This window comes from Peromyscus californicus, unplaced genomic scaffold, assembly GCF_007827085.1.
Source record: "Peromyscus californicus insignis strain IS unplaced genomic scaffold, ASM782708v3 Scaffold_9__1_contigs__length_137607984, whole genome shotgun sequence".
Taxonomy (NCBI): domain Eukaryota; kingdom Metazoa; phylum Chordata; class Mammalia; order Rodentia; family Cricetidae; genus Peromyscus; species Peromyscus californicus.
This window is the reverse complement of record NW_026294617.1, coordinates 72,546,169-72,572,552: the sequence shown is the minus strand read 5'-3', so window position 1 is coordinate 72,572,552 and position 26,384 is coordinate 72,546,169. Positions and strand designations below refer to the sequence as shown.

Genomic DNA, 26,384 nt, shown 5'->3' with positions numbered 1-26,384 from the left:
AGAGAGTACACCTTAGCTGGTTGTGTTTGTAGGCTTGAAAGGTAAGGGGTCACTGTCACTGTTGTTGTCATTATTAGGGCAGCGTGGACATTCTCAGGCTGACCCTCCAGAGTGAGCTGACAGGAGATGAGCTTGAGCACATAGCCCAGAAGGTATCAACGGTGTCTGCCGGGGCAAGGTCTTCTCTCAGCCAGTTCTTTCTTGCTACTGACCCTTCACCCTAGTGTTGCTTGGAGCCACGTCTGTTGCTGCAAGCCTGAGAGCATCTCCCTTCCGACACACCCAGCTAGCTCAGCTTCATGCTTTGGGAAGTGGGAGACTCCCACTAAAATGAAAGCTAACCCAAGTTTTCTACTAACATTCCCTGCCCTGTGTCCTTGTTGCTGTCTGGCTGCTCTTGGGGGGCAAAGAAATCAGAGTCAGTCTCTGTGTGGGTCGAGGGCAGGAGGTCCTGGTTGCGGTGTGGTTTCTGAGTCACTTCTCTCTGTCTCTCTGGCAGGCTGGCAGGAAGACTTATGCCATGGTGTCTGATCGCTCCTCTGGTCATTCTCTGGCTTCAGAACTGGTGGAGTCCCATGATGGGCACGAAGAGATCATTAAGGTGAGCTTAGTCCACTCTCCCTTTTTCTTTCTGCTTTCCCCACCCTGCAGGTGCATGAAGGGAGCTGCTGATTGACAGCTCATACACCGACTGGAGCCATTAGGAAGATGCTAGCTCCTGGTCATCTCCTACAGGGGTTCTAACACCCGGAGTCCAGCCTGCAGTGAGCAACTTTGGCAGAGCCTGGCCCCAGGCATGGGCATGAACAGTTTTCTTTCTTTTTAAAAAATAACTTTAGAAGAGCTGGGGAGTTGACTCTGTGGTTAAGAGTGCTTACTGCTCTTTAGAGGACCTGACTTGGGTTCCCAGCACCCGTGTCAAGTAGCACAAAACTGCCTGTAACTCCAGCACCAGGGAATCTGATGCCCTCTTCTGGCCTCCCCAGTCAACTGCACTCATGTGCACAGTCTCCTGACGTGTTTACTTATATTCTATTATTAATAAAAACTTGGGAGTTAAATATCAGGATAAAATACTGATTGGTAGCAAAGCAGCGGAGAAGCAACTAGTAACCTCCTCTCTCTCTCTCCTTCCCTGATCCAAAAGGGCCCGTGAATCTTTCTAAGCCACTCCCTTCTACTTCCTGTCTCTCTCTCTTTTTTCCCCCCCTTTATTGGCTTTTTTTTTTAAACTTTATTTTTTTGTGCATTGGTATGAAGGTGTCAAATTCTCTGGAAATGGAGTTAAAGACCATTGTGAGCTGCCACGTGGGTGCTGGGAATTGAACCCTGGTCCTCTGGAAGAACAACCAGTGCTCTTAACCACTGAGCCAGCTCTCCAGCCCCTCCTTACATTTCTTTATGAATTTTAGGTTCAGTTTACCAGTTTCTGCAAAGAAGCCAGCTAGAGTTTCAGTATGAATGTGTTGAATCTGTTGGAAGGATTGCAGACTGAGTCTACCTGTAAAGAAAGACAGGGTTAACCATGAAGTTAATTTTTTAAGGTTTTCTTTAATTTTTTTTTACAGTAACTAGTTTGTAAATTTTAAAATAGAAAACTTGAATTTATTTTGCTATTTAAAAATACTTATTTTGAATTTATTTGTTTTATTCTATGTGCGTGAGTGTTTTGCTCACATTTATGTCTGTATACCATGTGGGTACCTGATGCCCACGTAGATCAGAAGAGAGCACCGGGATCCCCTAGAACTGGAGCTACAGATGGTTTTGAGTTGCCATGCTGGGAATCAAGCCTATTATCAGTTATTGATCCATCTCTCCAGTCCCTTATTTTGCTACTTTTTGAGATAAGTAAGGTCTTACATTATGGGGCAGGCTAGCTTGGAACTTGGTTGTAACCCAGGTTGATCTCAATTCTTTATTTTATTGCCTTTGCTTCCCGAGTGCTGGGATTAAAGGTGTGCACTAGTATGCCTGGCTTGGAATCTATTATTATTATTATTATTATTATTATTATTATTATTATTATTTCCTTAAAGTAACAGCACTTCATTTATTTTATTTTTTTATTGATTATTTGGGAATCTCATATCATGCTCCCCGATTGTGCTCACCTCCTAGTCTTCCCATGTCCACCTCCCCTTCCCCCGTGACCCCCCTAAAATAAAACAAAACAAAAACAAGTCCATTTTTGTTGTCTGTATATTCACTGGAGCATAGTCAAAGTCCTAGCATCCAAGGGAGGATGAGTCTTTCTCCGCCTACATTTGCGCCAGAAGCCATGAGCTGAGGAGAGCTGAGCAGTGCCCAGAACAGTGTCCATAGTGGTGACCATGTCCACACGACCACCTGCATGGCAGTCGGTGGGCCAGCAAGGGTTGGGGCCGGCCCTCCCTCACCCACAGACATTAACATGGCTTCCCGAGGCAGCCCAGACCACAGGCATCACATGAGTATCAGTGGTAAACACGACCCTTGGCCTTCTCAGGACCACTGACCCACTCATGGCCCTCAGCGACTGCAGGGACTTCAAGCCTCAACATGATCTCTGGTGGTTACACATGCCACTCACATCAGCGTGCCTCGCTTGGGTGGCTTCCTGCTGCCTGGTGGCTGCAGGACCTCTGTTATTATTTTTAAGATGGGATTTCACTTTGTAGTTCAGACTAGCCTGGAACTCCTGCCTCAGCTTCTCAAGTGCTAGGATTACAAGTGTGTTACCACAGCCAGCTGCAAATGGAATTTTGTTTATTCTTTTATTTATTTATTTGTGTGTACATGTGGGGGGCGGGGGCGGGTACGAGTGCCTGTGTACTGGGCACATGTGTAAAGGCCAGAAGATGCCTTTGGGTGTCTTCTCTCACTGTCTGCCTTTTCTGTTGAGGCAGAGATCTCTCCCTAAACCTAAGGCCTGTCCTTTCTCAGCTGGACTGGAAGCCCCCAATCCCGGGAGATCTTCCCATCTCTGCCACACTTGAAGCTGGGGTCACAGGCACTTGTGGGGAAGCCAGCTTGTTACTTTGGTGCTAGAATCTAAACTCTAGGCCCTGATTGCAGAGAAGTGTTTTAATCATTGAGCCATCGTCTCCCCAGCTCCTGTCAATGAGGTTTCATCTTTGGATTGCTAATTGCTAGGCTGTAGGAAGACAACCAGTTTGTACATGGAGTGACATCCTTCAGCCTTGTCACTCTCCATCTGTCGTTCTGCGGGGTTTCTTAGGCCATTCTCTGTGCAAGGATATGTCATCTTGTCATCTGCAAATAGGCATTGTTTTACTTCTTCTTTCCAAACTGGATGCCTTTAATTACTCTATTTTCCTTACTCAGAATAATTGCATGCCTCTTGAAGGAGGCAAAGCTACCCCATAATCTAGCAGGGTAACCATTGTAAGCACCTTACTGTATATCCTCCTAGACATACAGACATATGTACTTTTTAAAAAGAGCAAATGGAATTGTGTTAGTACGCTCTGTTTCATCTCCTCCGCCAACACTGAATGACACATTGTAACATCTTCCTGTAACATCTTCCGTGTCTCTAAGTATCTGGCATTTTACTAGCTGCATAATATTCCACTAAACACTATAATTTATTGAATTAATTATCCATCGTTGGATTTTTGGTCTATTTTCATTCTTTTGCAACCATGTCTAACACTTGACTGAACATAGGCGTCCCTGAAGTGTATGTATTCCACCAGTCAGAGCCGGTTCCTCGGCTGGAAAAGGCTCCTCCAGACCTCTTCCCGTGGGAACTCCATGACTGGCTCAGAGTGCATCCTTCCGGCCACTTTTCCATCAACTTACATGCTGTGGTTGAGTGTGCCAGTATGGCTGTGTATTGTTTAGCTGAATGTAGCACGAATCTTGAAAGGTCCTATTAATAAAAACAAACCCAGAGCCAGGTATTGGGGTGAAGGCTGAGATTAGAGAAACAGAACCAGCCACAGCTAACCTCGCCTCACCAATTCCTCTGCTGATCTCGTTTTCTCAAACTGGAAGCCTCTGTGTCCTCATCCAGAATGAATCTCAACTGAACTGTGCTGCTCAAAAGCCTAAAAGCTTAATCAGGCCCTAGTTCCTGGTCCTCACGCCTTATATACCTTTCTGCTTCCTGCCATTACTTCCTGGGATTAAAGGCGTGAGTCACCATGCCTGGCTGTTTCCAATGTAGCTTTGAACTCACAGAGAGAGATCCAGATGGATCTCTGCCTTCAGAATGCTAGGATTAAAGGCGTGTGTGCCACCATTTTCGGGCCTCTATGTCTAGTGGCTGTTCTGTCCTCTGACCCCAGATGAGTTTAGGGTGCACAGTATATTGGGAACACAGTATCACCACAGCTGAATTTGTTGTTAGGATACATTTCTAGGAGGAGTAGACTAAATAGGCGTTTGGGGGCTGGGCTGTAGCTCAGTTGACAGTACGTGTCTAGCATGCATGAAGACCTGAATTTGGTCCCCAGCACTGCCTACACTGAGTGGTAGGAATCCATTTTTAAGTCTGCTGAGCTGAATCAACACACTGTCCCCGAGTAAACTGGTGGTAACAGTATATTCCTTCCTCCTGGGTATGGGGCTGTGTGTTTCTTAACAGTGCCGTCCTTATTGCAGGTGTACTTGAAAGGGAGGTCTGGAGACAAGAGGATCCATGAGAAGAGCATCAACCAGCTGAAGAGTGAGGTCCAGTACATCCAGGAGGTGTGGACCCTTCCTTGGAGGGAACTCCTCGATTCCGAACCTCACGTTTCTGGGGCTCCTTTTACGGGTTCTGGTAGTTTTTTCTTCTGCCCCATTTATGTCACTGAAGCACCCCATGGCCTCCTATGTGTCAAGTAGTATTTATTTATTTTTATTTGTTACTTGTTTTTTGCAACAGGATCTCTCTTTGGAGCCCTGGTTGTCCTGGGACTCTTTACGCAGACCAATTCCTGCCTCTGTTTCCAAATAGCATTTTTGACCTTTTGGATCTAATCCACTAATCCACAGATGATCAGGTATCCTGCACCTGGCCAGCTCTATGGGCTGTTTGGTCTGTGTGGTCCACCACCTCCCCCAGTGTTTCCCAGCCCCTGCCTGGCTTCTGCTTCTCCTTAGCACCTACCACCGAGTCCGTACCACACATCTTATTTGTCTTTTGTGCCACGTGTCTTTTTCAGCTAGCATGTCAGCGCTGCCAAGGGAGGGGATTAATTTATCTTGTTGCTTGTCCAGGAGAGACTGGGGCTGTCACCCCACCCAAGTACGATTCCTCCATCTGCAGCCACTGTGTAGCACAATGTCAGACTGAAAGTAGTATGCATTGGGGATGACCCAAAGGTCTGCTTTCCCTGCCCTGAGTCTGAAGTGTCTTGGCCCTCTTTTTACCAGGCCAGGAACTGCCTGCAGAAGCTCCGGGAGGATATAAGTAGCAAGCTCGACAGGAATCCAGGAGATCCTCTGCAGCGGCAGGAGATACAGGTACTTTGGAATGGTGCTGACTCTCAAGCCATGGCCACGGGAGAGCACAGAGGGGATCTGTCTTCCTGAGAACTCACAGAAATAGGGTTCCCAATACACGTAGCCTTGGACGATCACCTGTGCATCCAAACTTCTCGTAAGTTGATCTTGCCGAACTTGGGTGAGCCTAAGTAGAAATGGAAGTCTTTTTTTTTTTTTTTTTCCCGGAGCTGGGGACCAAACCCAGGGTCTTGTGCTTGCTAGGCAAGCGCTCTACCACTGAGCTAAATACCCAACCCCAGAAGTCTTTTTTTTTAAATAAAGATTTATTGTTTGTGTGTTTATTTATTTTATTATTATTATTATTTTTTTTTTTTTGAGACAAGGTCTTTATGTAGCCCTAGCTATCCTAGAATTCACTCTGTAGACCTGGATGGCCTGGAACTCTCAGAGATCTACCTGCCTCTGCCTCCCAAGTGCTGGGATTAAAGATGTGTGCTGCCACACCCAGCTTAGATTTATTATTTTATTTTATGTGTATGGGTGTTTGCCTGTCTGTGCGTATATGTACCATGCAATGTGCCCAGTGTCCTAGGAGGCCAAGGGAATCAGATCCTTTGAACTGAAGTTATAGGTAGTTCTGAGCTGCCATGTGGGTCCTGGGAATCACGGCCAAGCCCTCTGTAATTGCTGCCGTCGGTCCAGTCCATTATCTGTGTATGCAGTTATCTCAGCCCTGGGCTGGGAAACTCCATGAGGTTAGAGGTTCATCATCCTGTCCCTGTGTCCTTAGCCTGACCTAGATGTAGGATGCAGAGGCATCAGCAGTGTAGGAGCAGACACTATATAAATCTTCTTTGGGAGGTAGTATGGGATTCTGCTGCCCAGCCTTTTCAAAGTTCCAGGGCAGGAATGTCCTCAGAAGCAGAGCAAGCTCTTCTTGACTTCTCATTCAGGCTCCTGAGACCTGAATTCTGTCTCCTTGGTTTGCCTTTTGGTTTGAGTCAGATGGTCTTTCTCCAGCAGCCCCCTCCCTGTTCTGAAGGGAATAATGGCCTAGCAGCTGGTACCAGAAGAGTTCCTCCTTGTCTTGACTGGGTTTCGTGTGCTAGATGTTTCCAAGTTTACTTCCCTTTGCCTGAAAGCACTACCGAGGTCTGATGTCACACCCGGCTGGTGGGAGGCACCTTGTCAAGTGCGTCGTCAGAGTCAGGCCACAAAGCCCAGGCCCCTTGTTGGCACAAATGAGCAGTCACACGATGAACGGTCTGGCTTTGGGTCAGACAGAATTGTAGCAAAAGCTTTTTCCTCTCTTCATTGCGTTGTCAAAACCTGTCAGGATCCCCACCAAAAGGAAAGCGCAGTATTTATGGCGAGCAGTGGCTTGTATTCCTGGGAGGGATGTGCCTCACAGGTTTTCCAGTCCGCTGCAGGCGTTAGCCTGAGGTCTGTTTCCTCCACCCCACGGGTTGTAGTTCCCTTTCAAGGCCATCTTGCTACCCTCTGCTTTCTGCTTTCTCATGGAGCTCTGGAAATCTCTCCTCTCTTGTTCCTTTCTTCTCTGCCTTTTCCGACTTCTTTTCTTCCTCCCTTTTCCTTATCTCTTTCCATAAAAGATTTAAAAAAATGGTTTTACATTTATTTTGCATGTGAGCACGCACCCGTGTTAAGTGTGTGCATTCATGCACTCATGCCATGACACACATGTGGCTGTCAGGGGACAGCTTGCTGGAGTCAGTTCTCTCCTCTGCCAAGCGGGTTCTGGGGATTGAACTCAGGTTGTCGGGTTTGGTGGCAAGTGCCTCCGAACCATCTCACTGCTCTGTCGGGTTTGGCACTGCATCAGAATTGTTTGCTTGGTTGGTTAAATTGTTTTTAAACCCTGACTTTATTTTTCTTTACACAGGCGGTGCTAGAAAACCCGAATGGCTTTAGTCAGGGCCCCATGACCTTCTACAGCAGCCCACCTGAGGTAGGTGACAGGGGAGAGACCATGGTCAGCCGAGCTAAACCGGCAGGCAGCATCCCCGCTCCCTGGCCATCCCATCTCATACTTACTTGGTATAAAAATCCAACAACAGAGACAGAAAAAGTGGAAATTCCCCAAGCTCACAAAGTAGCCCCTGTGGGCCGACTGAAGTGGGTGGGTCCTCCTCAAGGAGGTCTCTGCTTGGCTGCCCCTTGGACGAGCCTTACTGGCGAGCTTTAAAGGATGTGGTGCCTGGGTCCCATCCTCAGACATGTAGAGTAACTGTTCTTAAATGTTCATGAGTGTTTTGCCAGGACGTGTGTATGTGTACCACGTGTGTGCCTGGTCCCTACCTACGGAGGGCAGAAGCGGCTGTTGGGTCCCCTGAACCTAATGTTACCGTTTTGAGCCATCACGTGAGTGCTGGGAACTGAACTTGGATCCTCTGCAAGAGCAGGAAGATATCTTAACCCCTGGGCCATCTCTGTATTGCCAGCACCGTAGTTTTTTAAAGCTCTGCTTAAGTGAGTCTAATATTTATTTAAAGTTGAGTACCATTATTTCTATGCACAGACACTCATTTAAATACATGCACAATATGTACATACGTTAAGTAAACATATGTCCGTCTATTTCTCAAATCCAGGATCATGTTAAGCACATTATTCCTTGCACGCTTTCCCTCTGGCATGCTGTGCAAGTGCTCTTACTCCTGAGGCACTTTCCCAGCCTCTGATTTTTAGTTAAGTTTTTTTTGTTGTTGTTGTTGTTTGTGTTTTTTGTTTTTTGAGACAGGGTTTCTCTGTGTATCCCTGGCTGTCCTGAAACTCGCTCTGGAGACCAGGCTGGCCTTGAACTCACAGAGATCCTCCTGCCTCTGCCTCCTAAGTGTGATGGGATTAAAGGCGTGCGCCACCACTGCCCGGCTTCATTTAAGTCTTTCCATGTTAGTCCATAAGGCTTCATTTTCCTCAGTTGCTGTGCTTTGAAAAACAAAAAGATGCTTGTTACCTTGTGTGATTAAAGAATAAATGTCTTAGTTAGGGTCTCTATTGCTGTGAAGAGACACCGTGACCACAGCAACTGTTACAAGGAAAACAGTTAATTGAGGTGACTTGCTTACAGTTTCAGAGGTTCAGCCCATTATCATCATGGCGTTCAGGCAGACATGGTGCTGGCTACATCCTGATCAGAAGGCAGCAGGGAGTGGACAGTGGACTGAGGTACTGGGCGTGGCTTGGGCATATATGAGACCTCAAAGCCCGCCCCCAAATAATACACTTCCTCCAACAAGGCCACACCCACTCCAACAAAGCCACACTTCCTAATAGTGCCACTCCCTAAGAGCTTATGGGGGTCAATTACATTCAAACTACCACCATAAAATATACTAACTGTAGAAAATCTTAGAAATTCAGAAACAAAAGTAAAAGAAAAATTTAAACAGTTTTAATCTCTGCATCAGTGGCAGCAGTAGCTTGTAAGCATCCTGAGGATTTCACCTTCCCTTAGGGATTGAAACTGAGGAGGAAGAGTCAGATTCTTGACTACACTGCAGATAATTCCAGGATGAGTCAGAGTGAAGCAGAGCTGGCAGTTTGTTAGTAAAGATAAGGGACAGTACATGTTCCAGATGTCAGTGTGGGGCACCAGAGAGGTTGAGCTGGAGGCTTAGGAAAATGACGGCACCCGGGCTTCGCCAGAGAGGCTGTCTTTACAGTGGCGGTTTGTGATATTGTGGCTTTCTAGATTACGTTGCCCAGAGGACATCATTTACAACACGATTTGAAGACTAAGCAAAACTTAAGTTTTAAGTTTAAAAATTGAGTAAAAAAATGAGCTGATTTCTAGTCTTAAAAGAATTTCTTTTTGTAAATGAAATTGTCAGGTGGTTTAAAACATAGTTTTTCACATCTATTTATTTATTGTGTGTGTGCACTTGAGTGTGTGTGTACATGTACATGTGAATGCCCCCAAATGTGTGTGAAGGTCAGAAGACAGCTTGAGGGAGATGGTTCTCTCCTTCCACCACGTGGGTTCCAGGAATCAAGCTCCGGTCGTGAGACTTGGTAGCCTCCCCTTTATCCACTGAGCCTGTATCTCATCACCCTGTAAGGCGATTTATGAGGTATATTGTCTGGGTGTTTGGGATGAGAGAGGAGTGATACTATGGTAATGTTTACAACATTTTGGTCCAAAATAAGCTTAGCTCATTTGTTATTTTTAGTTCCCTTGTTTAACTCTCTCTTAGGAAACTGAGCAGTGTGTCTTGGCTGTATGGGTGCTCTTTAGTTTTGTCTCCCAACCAGGTTCCAGAATGCAGGTTTCTTTCTTTCCCCATAACCCCTCACTTTTCCTGTCTCTCTGTCCCGTCTCATCTCCAGAGGGACAAGAGTTACACTTGGGTGATGTTTCCTCTGCCTTTTCATCCGTGCAGATACTTAGTCACAGTTTTGAGATTGCACCCCACACTACATTTCTTTGTTTGCCTCCAGTTTCTTTGGTGGGTGCCTTTTGTTTGTTTTGTTTTTAAGGGCTTCTGTCTGTTTGGTGCTGAGGACTGGACCTGGGTCTCTTCAACAGTTACAGCCTCTACCACTAAAGTGCACACCCAGCCCCAAGGACAGTTCTTTGGGTTGGGTTTTTTGGCCTTCATGTATAGAGTTGAGTCACAGCATATCATGGGTCCAGCAAGGCCTATCACTGATTGTACTGTTTTTTCTTCTTTTCCCACTAACTTAATAAAATACTTAATATATGACTTTAAATAAAATCACTGTAAAGTGATTTCAGTTTATATGAACTTAAATCTTTTAAGTCATTTTGCTCAAAATAACATTTTTAGAGTCTATTTGTGTTACTGAATGAAAGTCTGGTCTGTTAAGCCATGAATGATGGCACATGCCTGCAATCTCAGGACATGGGCAGGAGGATCTCAGGACTGAGGCAGGAGGATCGATGTCAGCTTGAAGCCTCATTTGTTATTTGTCCCTCTCACAAGTAGTTTTATAACTGCCTTTTATTGTTGTTTTATATTGCATTACATGATAAAATCTCTCTAGTGCTGGGAATTAAACTCTAAGCACATGTTAAGCAAGCAGTCTGCTACAGAGCTGAACCTCTGACATTTTAATTAATTAAAAAAAAATCTCCATGTCATTAGAAGGGTCTTATGAGAAGACAGTTGAAATAAGTGTGTCGGGGATACATTCCAGGAGCCTGCTGTAGTGTTTGCACTTGGCCTGGGTGCTTGAGTGAGGCTAGAGAGGAACTGACAGAGTGACTCCATTAATGTCAAAATTTCAAGTGTGATTCCATCTACATGGTGCAGCTTGGATTGTTCCTTTTCCACGGAGCACCGTGTTTGGCAAATAAGTTATTGGTAATAAATTATAGTAACACCTGGCAGTGTCTGACTATATTCTTATAAGCTCCGAGCCCCACCAGACAATTGCCTTCCCAACTTTGGAGACAGCCTGCGAGGCAAGGCGTGGTGAGGAGTCTTCCCCATTTCACGAATTTAGAAATGGAGCCCACGGGAGCTAGGAGGAATGCAAAGGCTGGGAATGTCGAGTTCTGTGCTGGGTGAAGGGTTTGCTGCTTCCCACTGTGCAAGACTGGGAGCATGCGTCAGACGCTCGGAGTTACGCAGTGTGCATGCCTTTGCAGCTGAAGTGAGAGCGAGACCCTGCACGCCCGCCCGCTCAGCCTTACCACCAGCCCACGGTTGGGTGTGTCTGGGAGGGACAGCTAGCATTCACCTAGTGAGACGCCCTTTTCTTCCTCACATCAGATCCATGTGCCTCCTGCTTTTGCTCTAAACCTGTCTATCCAGCCAACAGCCCTTTTCGTTGCTGATCTTGGTGTGAGTCGTGAAAACAGCGAAAGATGTGCCTTTGGGCTTCGGGGCTGCCCGCCCTCCATGTGATGGGAGCCTAGTCCAAAAGGGAGCAAGGTCATTGTTCTCGGAGAGCTCTCCTCTGAACCTGGGACTGGTAGTTCATACCTTTAATCCTAGCCGAGGAAGGCCAAGGCCGGATTGCTACAAATTTGAGGTCAGACTGGAACTATATATAGTGAGTTCCAGATCAACCTGGGCTACAGAATGAGACCTTGTCAGAACAACAACAATAAAGCATTCTTATCTGGAGGAAGGCAGAGCATGTCCATAAAGACAGCACACACTGCGGCCCCCCACCCCCAGAAGTCTTTCTACTGAGCCAGCGAGATGATCAGGTAACACTAACTGTGGCCAAGTTTGGGTTTGTCCTGAAGTCTCTGAGACCCACAGAATGGAAGGAGGGAACCACCTCCAACGGGTGGTCTTCCGACCTCCATATGTGTGAAGTGGCACAACAACACCACCCCAACACACAAAATAAATGTAAAAAATTTAAGTCTTTTAAAAGAAACCATTCCCTTGGTGTGTTTCAAAGTTACTGTGTCCTAAATCGTTGAGTGATTTGAGACTGGCCAAGTCCCTTAGGGATTAAGGGAGAATGTTTTTGTGTACCCTGCTGTGATGCTAATTCTTTTGTGAGGGTGGTCCGCACAGGCTGTGCAAATCGCAGCGTTGGGCAGGGAGGCAGCCTTCTCTTACCAGGTCACAGATGTGGCAATATTCCTTTCCGTTCTCTGCTCCTCTTCTAGGCTGACAGCTACATGAGTGAAGATGTTGAGAGCTTGAAGAAGATGGTGCAGGAATTGCTTGCCAAGCTACAGGAGGCTGAGCGGCGACACCAGTCAGACCGTGTGGCTTTTGAGGTAAGATCTGGGATCTGGAGAGAAGGGGCCCTAAGGATTGGCTCCTGGGTGAAGTGCCAGTGACTTTCTCAGCATGGACTTCGTGTTGTCTGGGTGGATGGTAGCCAACAAGAAATGCAATGCTTTGAAGCCTTGCACACCTCCTGTCTGCCTCCGCTTTCCCTGATGTTAAAGTGTTTGCTGTCCAGTTCTGGCTGCAGTTCCAAGGTCAGGTCTTGTCTTTTCCTTCCCTGCAGTGCTGAGGACTGAGTCTCCCTTGTGCGTGTTAGGCATTGCTCTACCTCTAGGCTACATGGCTAGCCCCTGAAGGTTGGATGTTGATTTTCTGCTCTACTGAAGTTGAGTAGTAGTCCTGGTCTGGGACCACAGATAATTCATAAGTCTTTGCTGTGTGTACCCTATTAAGAATCACAGAGACCGAGGCTCCTTGTAGGCAGGGACTGTTGCTATCACGTTCACATAACCCAAGTGCCTGGTATAATACATGGCATAAGGTAGGTCGTTCATAAATGTAGACAGAGTGAGTGAATAAATCTGTGTTGTCAACTAACTATGCTGGTGGACATACAGTGCTTTGTCACCTTTGTTATTGTTACGGTTGATTTTTTTCTTAGATTTTATTTATTTTATGTGTATGGCTGTTTTGTCTACATGTATGTGTATCACATGCATGCTTGGTGCCTAAGGAGGTCAGAAGCGAGAGCATTAGATCCCCAGAACTGGAGTTCTAGATGGTTGTGAGCTGCCAGGTGGGTGATGGGAATCAAATGCCTGGGTCCTCCGGAAGGGCCACAAGCCCTCTAATCCACTGAGCTGTCTCCAACCCCTGTTGTTTTTGAGACAAGGTCTCAAGTAGCCAAAGTTGGCTTTGAAAAATTTCTGATTCTCTACCTTCCCAAATGCTGGATTGTTCTCTCTCTCTCTCTCTCTCTCTCTCTCTCTCTCTCTCTCTCTCTCTCTCTCTCTCTCTCTCCCTCTATCCATCCATCCATCCATCCATCCATCCATCCATCCATCCATCCATCTACTGTGGTCCTGGAGATTGAACGCACACTAGGCAGGCACACTATCAGTGAACTACATTTCTGGCTCTTTAGTTGATTTTGAAAAAAATTATGCCTATTTATTTATTTATTCATCCATCCATTCATTCATTCATTCATTCAGTCAGTCAGTCAGTCATTTGTGCAGTGGGTAGAGGACACTTGACTGCCATGGAGGTCAGAGAACAGCTTACAGGAGTCAGTTCTCTCTTGCCACCTTGTGGGTCCTGGAGATTGAACTACATTTACCCTGCTGAGCCATCTCACCAGCCCACTCCCACCCCCAATAGTCTATATTGTTTTAGAGGGTTAAAAAATAAAAAACAAGGGGCTGGGGAGACGGCTCAGAGGTTAAGAGCACTGACTGCTCTTCCAGAGGTCCTGAGTTCAATTCCCAGCAACCACATGGTGGCTCACAACCATCTGTAATGAGATCTGGCGCCCTCTTCTGGCCTGCAGGCATACATGCAGACAGAACACTGTATACAAAGTAAATAAATCTTTTAAAATAAATGAATAAAACACAAAATCTATAAACAGGAAAAGCTCCTTTCTATTAAGAGTGTTCAAGGTCTTCGGTTCACTGTGGAAAAACTCTTTGGGTATAAAATGATGTGCACTGGGCAGTTTCCTGTCTATACTGTGTAGTTAGCCTTCTGTTACTTGTTATTGTTCACACACAAATAAAATATGATAGGATTATATTCGTCACAGGCACACTGGGAGCTTGTGGAAGGAAGAGGGCCAGCCTGAACTTTTTCATGGAACTAGAAAAGAGTTTTGTTTTGTTTTTCCCGTTGTGGGTGGGAGGTTGTCACGGTGCATGTGTGGAGGTTGGGTTTCTCTTTGCTGGAGTTGGTCCTTTCCTCCCACTATATGGCTCCCTGCATCAAACTCCGGTCTCCAGGCTTGCTGGCAAGCACCTTTACCTGTGAGCCATCCACTGACCCTAAACACGGAGATTTTTGAGAGGAGGATTGAGAATGAAGAGGAAGAACACTGAGAATGACAGACTGCTTCGGGGTTAAGGGAACTGAGCCACGATGAAGCCTTTCTTAGAGCTGATTTCAGGTTCTGTTGGAAGGATTCACGAATGCCCGTGTGAGGCTGTGTGTGAGCACTTGCTTTGGGTGGGTTTAGAAGAGGATACAGACTTTGTTTTTTGCAGTGCTGGGTTTCTTAGCAGACTTCCCTGTTATGCATAGTTTGACTTGGGACAATTTTTAGACCAGTTTGTGAGCAAAGCAGCCATTTGGTTAATGGAGTTCCCAGTCTCTTTCCTGTGACATAGTTTAGACAGTCTGGTTATTTGTATACGTTTGATGACCATCTATTTCCTCTATTCTCTGGAAGAAATACAAGGAGAGGGGTCTGAAGCCGTAGCCCTGAGCAGTTTTAGGTCTTGGAAGGCCTTGAGAAGTTGTGGCATTCCAAACATGCTTGTCATTTCTGACTGCCTGTGGTGGGGCCTGCTGCTCCTAAGGAACCTGAACTTAAGCTGCAGGCACAAGGCAGTTGGGATAGTGGGGCTGTTCTTTACCCATCTGCACCAGGTGCCTCTTAGGTCTGGTTCCTTCCTATGTGACAGGGCGGGCTGAGCTGCTGGGACAGATTCAGAAAACGAGTCTGGGTTTTTTTTTAATTTTTTTTTATTTTTATTTAGGCCTGTTGGTTTTTGTAGGTTTGTTTTTGTGCATCTTTGTGATTCTGTGATAGACATTGGAGATTAGGATCATGGCTCTGTTAACTCTGTGCTCGGGCACACGTCAGCCTGAGCATGGTGTTTATGTACTGAGATAAGAACCCCTTTTCTAAGCTCCTGCCCAAGAAGCTGGCCTGTTTTAGGCTAATACACATGATTGAGGGTGTTTCTTAACCTTAAGATTTGTCTAGTCTGCTTTTCTGAACCTGGAGGTATAGAGGGCAAGATTGATAATTATCATAAGTATTACCTGTCATTAAGCATTGACTCCTGGGCCTGGAGAGATGGCTCAGAGGTTAAGAGCACTGGCTGTTCTTAATAGGTCCTGAGTTCAATTCCCACCACCCACATGGTGGCTCACAATCATGTATAATGAGATCTGGTGCCCTCTCCTGGTGTGCAGGCAGAACACTATATACATAGTAAATAAATAAATCTTTAAAAAGAAAAAAAAAAAAGCATGGATTCCTGTTCTAATGGCTGCCTGCTGTCAGGAGGGATTTGCAGTGAATTTGCTTGGCTAGGGCAGGTGTGTTATGTAGACAGGTCCTATCACATACTCTCTGCATTGGGCTTTCTCTTCCCTGATTCACCCAGGCCTTCCAGAGCTTATCTGGATTCTCTTTTACCAAATGATGTGGTGTCTGGGGTGAGTGGGAAGCAGAGAAATGGATGGTGAGGTTCTTGGTGGTAGCATGGGCCCTGCCACTAGCTTGATTTGTGACAGGGAGAGTATTGGACTAAATGAACAGCAGCTCCACCCCAACCTGTCAAGCAGTTACTGCACGCGAGGAAGCCTGCGGCTCTTTGGAAGTGTGGAAGGACCCCAGGCCTGTGTGGCAGGAACTTGCACTGTGCTCAGGGGCACACAGAACCTGAAAAGAACCTGCTCAGGCTAGAAGGATGTTCAGAGGGATATCAAGCAGGAGTTGGTGAGATGTAGGAAGAGGAAACAAGGCCAGTTCTTTATTTTCTCATTCTAACATTCGAGAATTCTGTTGTTCCTTCCGAAGTGCTTTCTCATCTGCCGAAGGACAGAACCTGTGTGCTGCAGCACCTGGTGCAGGCCTGTGTTGGCCTTGGTGGGGAAATGGCAGGCTGGGAGTGCGTCTCCTGGGCCATTTACTTCTGATTAGCAGGAAAGCCACAACACTGGGTTAAGCTTGGTCAGCACTGGAGGGTCATGGAGGTGTTGAAGATGTTGGCCAGGGGATCTTGATGAACTGTTGTGCCAGTTAACCTTGGAGATGGAGTTAGTCTGTGAGGGGCCAGTTAGTCCCCACCTTTGTCCCATCATGGCTCTGAAGCCATCCCAGGTTCTCTTTCTAAGGCTTATCTATGTTTGCCTTTTTTCCTTCCACCGTTGAACACACGTCATAGGTTACACTCAACCAGTATCAACGAGAAGCAGAACAGAGTAATGTGGCCCTTCAGAGAGAGGAGGACAGAGTGGAGCAGAAGTCGGCAGAAGTCGGGGAGCTACAGAGGCGCTTGCTGGGGATGGAGACGGTAATGGTGCTATTCTGGCTTCAGTGTCCAGCCCTGGGGCAGGAAGGGACCGAGGCTCCTTTCCCTCCCGGGAGCCATGCACATCCCTTCTGATACCTTCCAGCACTTTAGGAATGGAGGTCGGACATCTGGCCTCCACCTCCTTCCACTACAGGCGGAACTATTCCCACCTCAGACCTGTTCTTGTGCAGATGCCCCTTTTGGGTTTCGGAAGACTCTTAGCAGCCAGTCATCTACCTGGTTGACCAGGGCTGGCAGGTGGGTTTGCACAACATAGGGCCTGGTTCTCCTGCCAGCAGCTGGGTGAGGCTGGGAAGTTTCTGTGTGCTGAAAGTGGGAAAGGCTGTCCCTGACAGGGGAGGGCGCCCATCAAACCAGCCTGGCCTGCTCCTCTTTGGCAACAGTCCCAGACCCAGTAGCAGCCAAGTCCCTGTTCAGGTACCCATTTCACCCCAAGCACAGACTCTGTTGACGTCTGTTCCTGCTACATGCCTTTTTTTTTGTTTTTTGTCTCACCCAGGAGCATCAAGCCTTACAGTTGAAAGTCAGGGAAGGGGAGATGGCCCTAGAGGAGCTTCGGATCAAGAACGCTGACTGCCAAGCACAAAGAGAAAAGTAAGGGCCCTTGTTCCCTGTAAAGTTGGGTGTAAGAAAGAGGGCGGGAGGTGAGGCCTGCTGCCAGGACTGGAAGGAAGCTGGCGCTGAGGTCAGATCTTCCAGTTCCAACTCAGTGTGCTCACACAGGGTGGAGCCCCACCCAGGCAGATGCTCTTCGGAAGGCCATCTTCTTCAGGAGCTCACTTAACATGGGGGCAGTAGCCTAAAGGAAAGGATTTTACGGTTTCGGAGCTAAGGTCAGGCAGAGCCGAAGAAGCTCTGGCTGTTACGGCTCTCACCACAGGAGCTTTCGGTGGGCATGCCACTGCAGAAACACTGCAAGTTCCTGAAGGTCATGTGACGGGACAGGACGATAGCTTCATGAACACTTCCTGTTGCTCTAAGCAGTTCAGATAGAAACCGAGGACCACCTGCTGCTGCCCTCGGAGGCCTGTGGGGGGATTACTGAGTCTTCTGCCTCCAAGAAAATGTGAAAAACTTTCTCTGAGGAGAGGGGATCAGAGGTCCCAGATCAGTGGGACCCACAGAGCAAAGACTGCCTCCTGAGTCTTCAGGACCGAATAAGATGTTGGCAGGGCATGGTGGCACATGCCTATAATCCTAAGCACTTGGAAGTCTGAGGCAGGAGGATTGCTTTGAGTTCAAGGCCAGCTTGTGCTACAGGATGAAATTCTGTCTCTAAATAACTAAGCGCTCTCTGGGTGCAGTAGTGATAGTCTGTGCCTATTATCCCAGGTACGCAGGAGCCACAGACAGAAGGACCATGAGATCCAGGCCAGCCTGGGCAATGTAACAAGATTTGGCTCAAAAAATAAATGAATAACAAACAAACAAACAGTTAAATCTCTGTAGGCCGTAGTCAGTCTGATCACCATTGTATAAGTCAAATTCAGTAGACAGTACCTGAAGGGCCAAGATCAGCAGTCACAGCCCCTCTGGCTGAAAACGGGTGTTTTCTCTACTTCAAACAACCCAGGCTTGACCTTCCTGGCACGGGAAGTGCGGGCATCTTTTTGTTGAAGCCCCTTCCTGGCACGGGAAGTGCGGGCATCTTTTTGTTGACGCCGTTTCTGGTTTGACTTTGCGCAGAGTAACTTTAGAAGAACAGTTGAAGCTGGCAGTAGGGGCTCATGCCTTTCATCCTGGTACCCAGGAGGTAGATGCAGGTGGATTGCTATGAGTTTGAGGCCAACCTGGTCTACATAGCAAGATCTAGGCCACCAAGGGCTAGCTACATAGTGTGACCCTGTCTCAAAGAAAAAAAAAAAAAAGGGAAATTGTCTCTTTACTGAATCTCTACAGTCTCTTTTTTTGCTATATTCTACGTCAGTCTTTTTTCTATCAGAAATCTTTTTTTTCTTTTTTTTTTTAAATTATTCTCACATATATTACATCCTGACTGCCAACCACCCACCCCCTGTCTCTCTCCCCACTTCTCCTTTCCTCCACATCCAACTCCTGCTCTATCTCCCGTCAGAAAAGAGCAAGCCTCCTAGGACATCAACCAAACATGGCATAATATGCTACATGGTTGCCATTGGCCCCCCAAACAATGAACAGTTATTTTGTGGCATTTGTGTATTAGGTGTCCTAAATAACCTAGGAAGTGTAAGGGAAGATGTACATGCCGAGGACACACGCAAATACTGAGGAGGGCCGGAAGCACATGGGGTGGGGTTTCTGTAAATCATTCCCCCTTGGGTGTTGAGAGATAGCTGTGTTCAGAACCTCTTCTTCCTCTGTGTGGGACATACACGGGCAGACTAAGAGAAGAACAAGAAAAACAAAGGGTGAGAAAAACCCAAATTAATGCTCTGGAATGGTGTTTGACAGCTGCATACCCTCGTGTGGAGAACTGAGAGTGGGATTTAGAATGTTTGAAGTTCAGGAAGGATGTGGGGCGCAGGCTCACTGTGGCCACCTCACCTTGAGTACTACCCACTTTCTAGCAGCATGCACTTGTCTTTAGGCAGAACTGGGGGTAACCAGTATCCTGGCACTTCAGGATCCTCTGGGCATTCTCAGAAGTGACTGACCAAGGAAAACTCTGCTCACAGCGTTGTGACATCAAGCAACTTTCTACTTCTCTCTTGACATTGATTCTGGGTCCCACAATTAATTCAAGTCTGAGAGTACCCAGAGTTAATGCAGGCCCCATGTGTCAAGGGTTCAGTTCCACCCCCATTTAGCTGACAGTCAAAATTAGTATGCTCAAGGCTACCCATATACCTTTCCATTTACCTACAAAATGCATGCATGGGGGTGGGATTCTTGCTTCCTCAGGTCAGGAATTTGTTGTAGTGACTCAGGGGACTGATGAAACAATGTTATTAGGTTCTTAAAGGATTCAGGTGAACAGCAGATGAAGTGGCATATGGGGAGAGGTCCAGAGTGCAGCGCTGCTGTCCCCAGGAAGTTGGTGTATGCTGTCCTCTTAACAAGCCTGTGCATTTCTGGACCCAGAGGTCTTTAAACACTTGTCCAGTGTGCAGGCATGGTCGGTCTCTCCCCCCAGAGGTTGGAGAGGGGCTGAAGTTTTAACTAGCTCCATCCTGCAACTATCTACAAACCCAGCCAATATTCACTTTCTAAGTGTACTTAAGACACTTTTAGCATTTTTGGAGATTCTAAACATCTTGTCAGGAGCTGGAAACACAAGACCAAATACTATATAAGAAAACATGTCCCCATCACTCCTGTGATTGGACATTTATAAGGGTTTGAGGAACTGGCGGAGGTGGTGCACATCTTTAATCCCAGCACTCAGGAGGCAGAGGCAGGTAGATCTCTGTGAGTTCAAGGCCAGCCTGGTCTACAGAGCGAGTTCCTTGTCTTGAAAAACCAAAAAAAAAAAAAAAAAAAAAAAGAATTAATGACAGAGGAGCTGGAGAGATGGCTCAGGGGTTAAGAGCACTGGCTGCTCTTCCAGAGAACATGAGTTCCATTCCCACTGACTCACACCTGTCTGTAAGTCCAGTTCCAGGGGGTCCAACAGACATACATGCAGGTAAAACACTAATGCACATAGAATAAAAAAATAAATCATTAAAATAATTTAAAATAAAAGAATTAAAAACAGAAAAAATATTTCTTATTGAGGATCTTGGCTTTGTTTGCTTAGAATAATCCAAGTTCCTACTTAAATCTTTGGCATAATCAGAAACTTACAACATGCAAGGCAGCCAACTTTCTCCTGGCTTTAATATTGAAAAGGTTTAATAATAAAGTTAAAAAACAAACAAACAAACAGCCTGCCCCTGGCAAGGCATGATGGGGCGTGCCTGCGATCCTAGCAACTTGGGAGGCTGAGGCAAGACAATACCTGTGAGTTCAGAGCTAGCCTGGTAGGTTTTAGGCTGCTTAGTGTGATTGTGGTCCTCCCCCACAGAAGCCGAAACGAAACACCCTGCCCCCTAGTGGCATGCGAATGACTTTCGCTGCCCCTCGTCATTTGGACTAGACAGCTCTACATCTCTACACTTGTTCTCTAGGGGAGGGACTCACACTTGGTGGCAAGTGTGACTTCCCCTCAGCCTCCTGGTCTTTGTTCCCAGGGCTGCTGCTCTGGAAAAGGAAGTGGCTGGGTTTCGGGAGAAGATCCACCACTTGGATGACATGCTGAAGAGCCAGCAGCGGAAAGTTCGGCAGATGATAGAGCAGGTAAAGGGGGTCCTGTTTTACCTGCCCTGTGTTCACCCCAAGCCTGTGCTTTTGTTACTTATTCCACACATGGAGTTCAGGTGTTGCTCTTCCTCTGTCCTTCCCTGACATTGTTTTCCCATTGGAAAAGAGAAGAGGCTGGTCTCACTTCACTCTTAAGTCTTTTTGGTAAATGAGTAATGGAGTCACAATAAACCCAGTTATCTCCCGCAGATCTCCTGCCTAATTCTTCCGCCTGAGCTTCAGGGTAGTGTGTTTGGGATAGGCCCAGCTGCAAAACTGTTTTGAGACCCTAAGGTCCTCCCCGAACCCAGAGGGATCATTTCCTGTCTTCGGGCCAGCTCCCTTTGCATGCGTTTTGTTAACTGCCATTTCTCATTGTCTAGAACAGTAGCTATGGTATGGTAAGCACTCAGTGTTTCCTAGACGAATGAATAAATAATTTACACTTTGCAGAACCCAAAGGACTAGGTTTTGCATGGTCTCCTGTGCACTTTGGAGTTAAGGATGGCGCTTCCTCTTACTCTGCCATCCCTGCTGCTGGCTTCATTAGTGATGAAAAGAAAGGTTTTATAGAAACATCAATGAACATGTGAGAAGAGCAAGCTCTCTTTTCGACTCTGCTGGCTTTCCTGCAGTCAGGGAGGGGTTTGGTGAGTGTGGACTGAGTCTTTGCAAGATGGACTCCATGTTTCTTACGTCTTCGCAGCTCCAGAATTCAAAAGCTGTGATCCAGTCCAAGGATGCCACCATTCAAGAGCTCAAGGAGAAAATTGCCTATCTGGAGGCTGAGGTTTGTGTATGGGACAGCCCCCAACAGGGAACTGGGTTCTTGAGAAGCCTGGGCACAGGGAGGGGGCTTGGTCCTGTCCAGCAGCTGCTTAGAACTGGGTGTCTGGGGGTGTTGCTCCATGGTCAGTTGAATTGAGAGTTTCCAAGGAGCAGCTGACAATGGTAAGACCTGTCCCTGCCAGAGAGGGCAGAGCATCATGATGCAAGCCACCTACCATGGTATATCTTGGGCATGTGGCTTTGCTGACAGTGGAGCCAGGCTTTGAAGGAAGAGGGCACATTCTGTAGTTGGCATTCCTCACAGCTCTGCTGATGGGTTCAATCAGCTATCAAGGTGACTTCCTAGTCTACTTTCTACTTTGCTGCAGAGCCCTTCCTGTCTGTTGACCACCTTCAGATCACTTTGCAATCCACTGTGTTAAGATCCCTGTAATAGGGGAGACAGATGGGAGACAGGATATTTAGAGAAAGTATGGTCTAGAGTTAAGATAAAATATGTTGGGGAAAAACAAAACAAAAACAAAATTGTATGGACTGGAGAGATGGCTCAGCGGTTAAGAGCTTGCTGCTCTTCCAGAGGACTTGAGTTCAGTTCCCAGCACCCACATCTGGCCGCCCACAACCACCTGTATGTCCAGCTCCTGGGCATCTGGCACTTTCTTCTAGACTTGGAAGGCACCTACTTGTGTGCATGTGGCCTACGCTCACACAGACATACATAGAAATAAAAAGCAGAAGTGGAAACAACAGAGAAACTCCAAATGCTTTAAAAACCAGCCTGTTGATAGAGGCATATGACTCTTTCAACTGAAGACCGAAGCTATACAGGAAACAGAGGAGGAGCTAGAAGTGACTAGTGTTGCCGAGTTACTGAGGAGCAAGTACCAGAGGCAGAGAGTGGTATGTTGCGATGAAGACGAAGGGAGAGGACACCCCTGGCTGGTGGTGTGCTGGTGAAGAGGGAGTGAACAGGAGCATCAATGCGAGTCGAATGGGGCATGTGGCAAGCCAGAGAGACCCACTGTAACCCTGTGCTGGCCTTTCAGAACCTGGAGATGCATGACCGCATGGAGCATCTGATAGAGAAGCAGGTCAGTCATGGAAACTTCAGCACGCAGACCCGAGCCAAGACAGAGAACCTGGGCAGGTGAGTACGTGCAGAGAGGGGGCCCAGGCAGGACAGGAGAGAGCGCAGGAACTTTGTAAAGCCTCCAGTGCTGAGGCCAGGAAGACTGAAACCCAGCTTTCTGCCTCAGTCTCCAATCTGAGTTCCTTCAATAGGCTACTTGCTAGCCTAGGAGGACCATGCATGGCTTCTGGAAGTATATGAACCCCTGAAATTGCATGTAAAATGTATTTATAGTATTTGCATGTTGCAAATTTGTGCATATATTTGCATATTTCTAGAGGAAGCTTTTTTGTTTCTAAGAGATTCACAAAAAGGCCCCAAATCCGGGAGGAAAATCGGGCATCTCGGCTGTATCCACTTCTCAGTTGTTTAACCACCCCATCTTCACCCTTGCCACCAGATAACTATATCACGCCGCAGCTTCCCCTCCATGGGCCTGGAAACCACTGTTTCAATAGAACTCAGGAGATGAGTCAGCCCTGAAGTGTAGTGTTCCAGAGGCACTGTGGCAGGGAGGCTCTGTGGAGTGGATGCAGTAGCGCAGCCCTCAGCGTTTACTCCTTTTTCTCCAGTGTCAGGATATCCAAGCCCCCCAGCCCGAAGCCCATGCCTCTCATCCGAGTGGTGGAAACCTGAGCTGCAGTAGATGGATGGTGCCGTTGCTGTCGTTCAGACCTGCAGAGAAGCCCACCACCCCTGTAGGCTCTTGATACTGACTCTGACTTCCCGCCGCACCCTGGTGGCCCCAGGTCTTGGGCTCATGCCCCAGGCTCTTATCCTCTGCTTGCTGGCAGATGGAGCAGAAGCGTCTGTCTCCTCGGGACACTACAGGCCTAGGGAAGACATTCTCCTGCCAGCAGGAACAGGACGATATCCTTCTTCCCAGTTACTGTTTTTCTGTGTAACAAGAGCTTTCCTGCTGTGTCCACTGGAGTCTAGCTGCCTCAAAGCCAGGCCCTCATCAAGTCCAGAGAAGTGACAAAATTTGTCTCGGCCCCCAAAAGCTGGAAGGACAGTGATTGGAGCGCGTCCTGAGGGAATGGAGTTCCTTCTGCAAACACAGCTCAGTTCTTAGCAACAAACTGTTTGTTTTTCTGCTTGGCTCCACCCTTGTGCCATGCTGTCCAGGGCCTCCCACAGACAGTCAGTGGGGGCTTGCTGGCCAGGCCTGGTCTTCACCAGGGAACCTAAACTAGATAGCCTTGCCTTTCTGGAGACAAAGGAATGTACATTCAGGGAGCAGGTTTTAGCAGGAAGCAGTTTTTAAGCAGGAAGATTCTCTAGGGCCGTGAATAGTTCATGGAACTTCTCTGGCGCTGTGGAAGCTCCCTGTCTTCGGGTTTTCCCCTGTGGTGTCCTGGAAGGCACACCTCAGTCTTCCTGACCCAGAGCTAAGAACTGTTTCCTCATCAGTCCCAGCAAAACCATCACTGTATTTATTTTGCTAAGTTATTGCTGGTTTTGCTTATATCTCATAGGTGATTTAGTACCGGTGTCCTGCAGTCTTCTGCTGAGGTGTTCAGGCTTACCTGGATGTAGGGGAGTATTCTGGTTGGCTCCCCAGGCCTTCCCTCTAGCTACTGCTTTTTATCTCTTCCTCCCGAGTCAGTCTATAACTCAGGAGGCTAGCGTCTGTCCCCAAGTGTGTGCTGTCTGGGGAAAAGGGCAGTCAGGATTGTTTTGGGGCAGGGGTGGGTTTTACTAACCTCCGAGAACCCTTCCACCCCATAACAATCTCTACCAGCCCCGGATGACCCTGCAGCTCCAAGTGTCTCCTACAGTGTGCTCTAGCAGCCTCAAGAGTATTCAAGCACCTGAATGTGGGACCCCAGGAACAGCTTTAGTCTTAAATCTACTTAGCTCACAACCAGAAGCCTCAAGTCTTTGTGTTTCTGTGTGTCAGGACTAGGCCCAGGGCCTGGCTTTGTCTGTACAGTATCCTGAGACTTCAGTCTCTACAGAATGAGGGCGTTGAACATGATCCCTGTGCCCCTTCACATTCTATTCCTGTCTGTGACACAGTTGTTGTATAGTAACTTTAATAAATTATGCTATTATGTCTCTTGGCCCCATGGGCCTGGTCTCCTTTTACTTCTTGGAGAGGATGAAAGGACATGATACACTGTCTCTTGAAGGTGGCATCCTGCTGTCAGCATCCGAAAGGTGTGTTACAACCCTCGGACTATGATGTATGGATGTTGTGGTATTTAGAAAAGTTACAAGCCACCAGGCCCCAGGATCTCTAACCCTAGCTTTGACCCTGTTTGGGGCAGTGACCTTGTGGGGTCCCTGAACTTGGCCATTCTGTGGCCTAATTTGGAACAGCACTACCCAGAGTTACAGGTCCTGAGACTGCACAGAGGGACGGCAGTCACAGCCGAGGTACTTGGGCAGCTCGCAGCCTTCACAGAAGTGAACAGCTTCCTGGAAATGCTGACTGCAACTCTTCAAGTAGTTTAAACTACTTTAGTAGTTTCTGGCAATCTCTGGGTATCACTGGGTTAGTACAGTGATTTCCCCCCCCCCCCCCCTTTCTTCCAGGAAGCTAATTGGCTGCAGGGTCAAACAAGACATATCTGAATGTGCACACTCTTCTGGGCCAAGGAAACGGGAAACAGCAGCCTCCTGTTGCTTGGCCCCTCTGGTTCCCCTTTCTCTTTCAGTTGAGAATGTAACTCTCTTCCCCTGCTTCCTCGGCTGACTCACAACACGGGCATCAAAATGCACTGGAAATGTTCCACGCCAGATCTGGGTTTGCCTCCTGACTCCTGGGTTTCTCTTGCCCTGGCAGTCTTGCTTGGCACAGGTATAGCCAGACTGCTTGTCTCAGAATATTAACAGGGTGGAAGCAGGGTGGGGTTGGCAAGGGTGCCAAGAAGACTGGCCTGGCTGGAGGATGCAGGAATGAATGTGCTACCCTGCAGGAAAAGGGAGGCTCTCCTGCAGGGCCTGCTGGGCGACATGGGAGGGGCAGAGATGTGGGGTGCAGATAGGAGGTGGGCAGGAGACATTCTGGAGACCAAAAGCAAGACTCTAAGAGATTCTTTAGACAAAAAAAAAAAGGTGGGGGGGGCATCTTTGGCGTCTGCTTTGTATGCCACTGTGTGCCGCTGCTGAAAGGGGCAAGGCCAAGGAGGATGCAGGAGAGTGCTGGGCAACCACTCCTCATCTTGACAGTTTCCACCTAGAGATGTCAGTGGGTCTGAGGAGATGGCAAGCTCCTGGCTTCGGCCGTTTTTATTGCCCGTGTTCTGTGGTGTTTTAAGCCAACTCCTGTGTGTGTGCTGCCGGAGGGAGGCTTGAGTTCTGCCTCTCTGGGATCTTAGCCATGAGGGCGTTAAGAGCTGTCCAGACATGCAGCCATCATTGCCAGCCTCCTATAAACGTGGGCTACAGATCTGGTGTGGGAAAAGGAGCTCACAAGAGCGCTTGCTTCCTGCCCTCACAGCTAGCTGCCCATGTTCCGGGTCTGCAGTTTTCCTTGCGCCGAGCAGGAAAGTTGTTCCAGCCAGGTGGAGCAGGTTAACCTCAGCAACTTTGGTGATGGTGCAGGAGGACTGAAAAGGGCAGCCTAGTCAACTTGGTAAGACCCTGTCTCAAAATAAAAGCTTACCAAAATAAAGAAAAAAGAAAACCCAGAGCTTAGTGGTATGCACCCTTAACGCCAGCACTTGGAAGGCAGAGGCAGGTTGATTTCTGTGGTTTAAGGCCAGACAGGTTGCTCAGGTTCAAAGGTGATTTGTTCATGTTCTGGGCATGTCT

At 47.5% G+C, this 26,384-nt stretch overlaps 1 protein-coding gene across 2 annotated transcripts in view; it reads left to right on the top strand.

Annotated features, from left to right (window-relative positions):
- Positions 1 to 24,683, top strand: part of Tuft1 (tuftelin 1) — a 42,998-nt gene extending 18,315 nt beyond the window's left edge. For both annotated transcript variants that reach the window (XM_052731486.1, XM_052731487.1), the window contains 11 exons: positions 500 to 601; positions 4,612 to 4,698; positions 5,368 to 5,457; positions 7,343 to 7,408; positions 12,056 to 12,169; positions 16,295 to 16,423; positions 16,944 to 17,038; positions 20,596 to 20,701; positions 21,411 to 21,494; positions 22,540 to 22,640; positions 23,195 to 24,683. In XM_052731486.1, coding sequence (XP_052587446.1) covers positions 500 to 601; positions 4,612 to 4,698; positions 5,368 to 5,457; positions 7,343 to 7,408; positions 12,056 to 12,169; positions 16,295 to 16,423; positions 16,944 to 17,038; positions 20,596 to 20,701; positions 21,411 to 21,494; positions 22,540 to 22,640; positions 23,195 to 23,258 — 1,038 coding nt within the window. In that variant the 3' untranslated portion in view covers positions 23,259 to 24,683. The remainder of the gene's footprint in view (positions 1 to 499; positions 602 to 4,611; positions 4,699 to 5,367; positions 5,458 to 7,342; positions 7,409 to 12,055; positions 12,170 to 16,294; positions 16,424 to 16,943; positions 17,039 to 20,595; positions 20,702 to 21,410; positions 21,495 to 22,539; positions 22,641 to 23,194) is intronic.
- Positions 24,684 to 26,384: the final 1,701 nt, after the last annotated feature.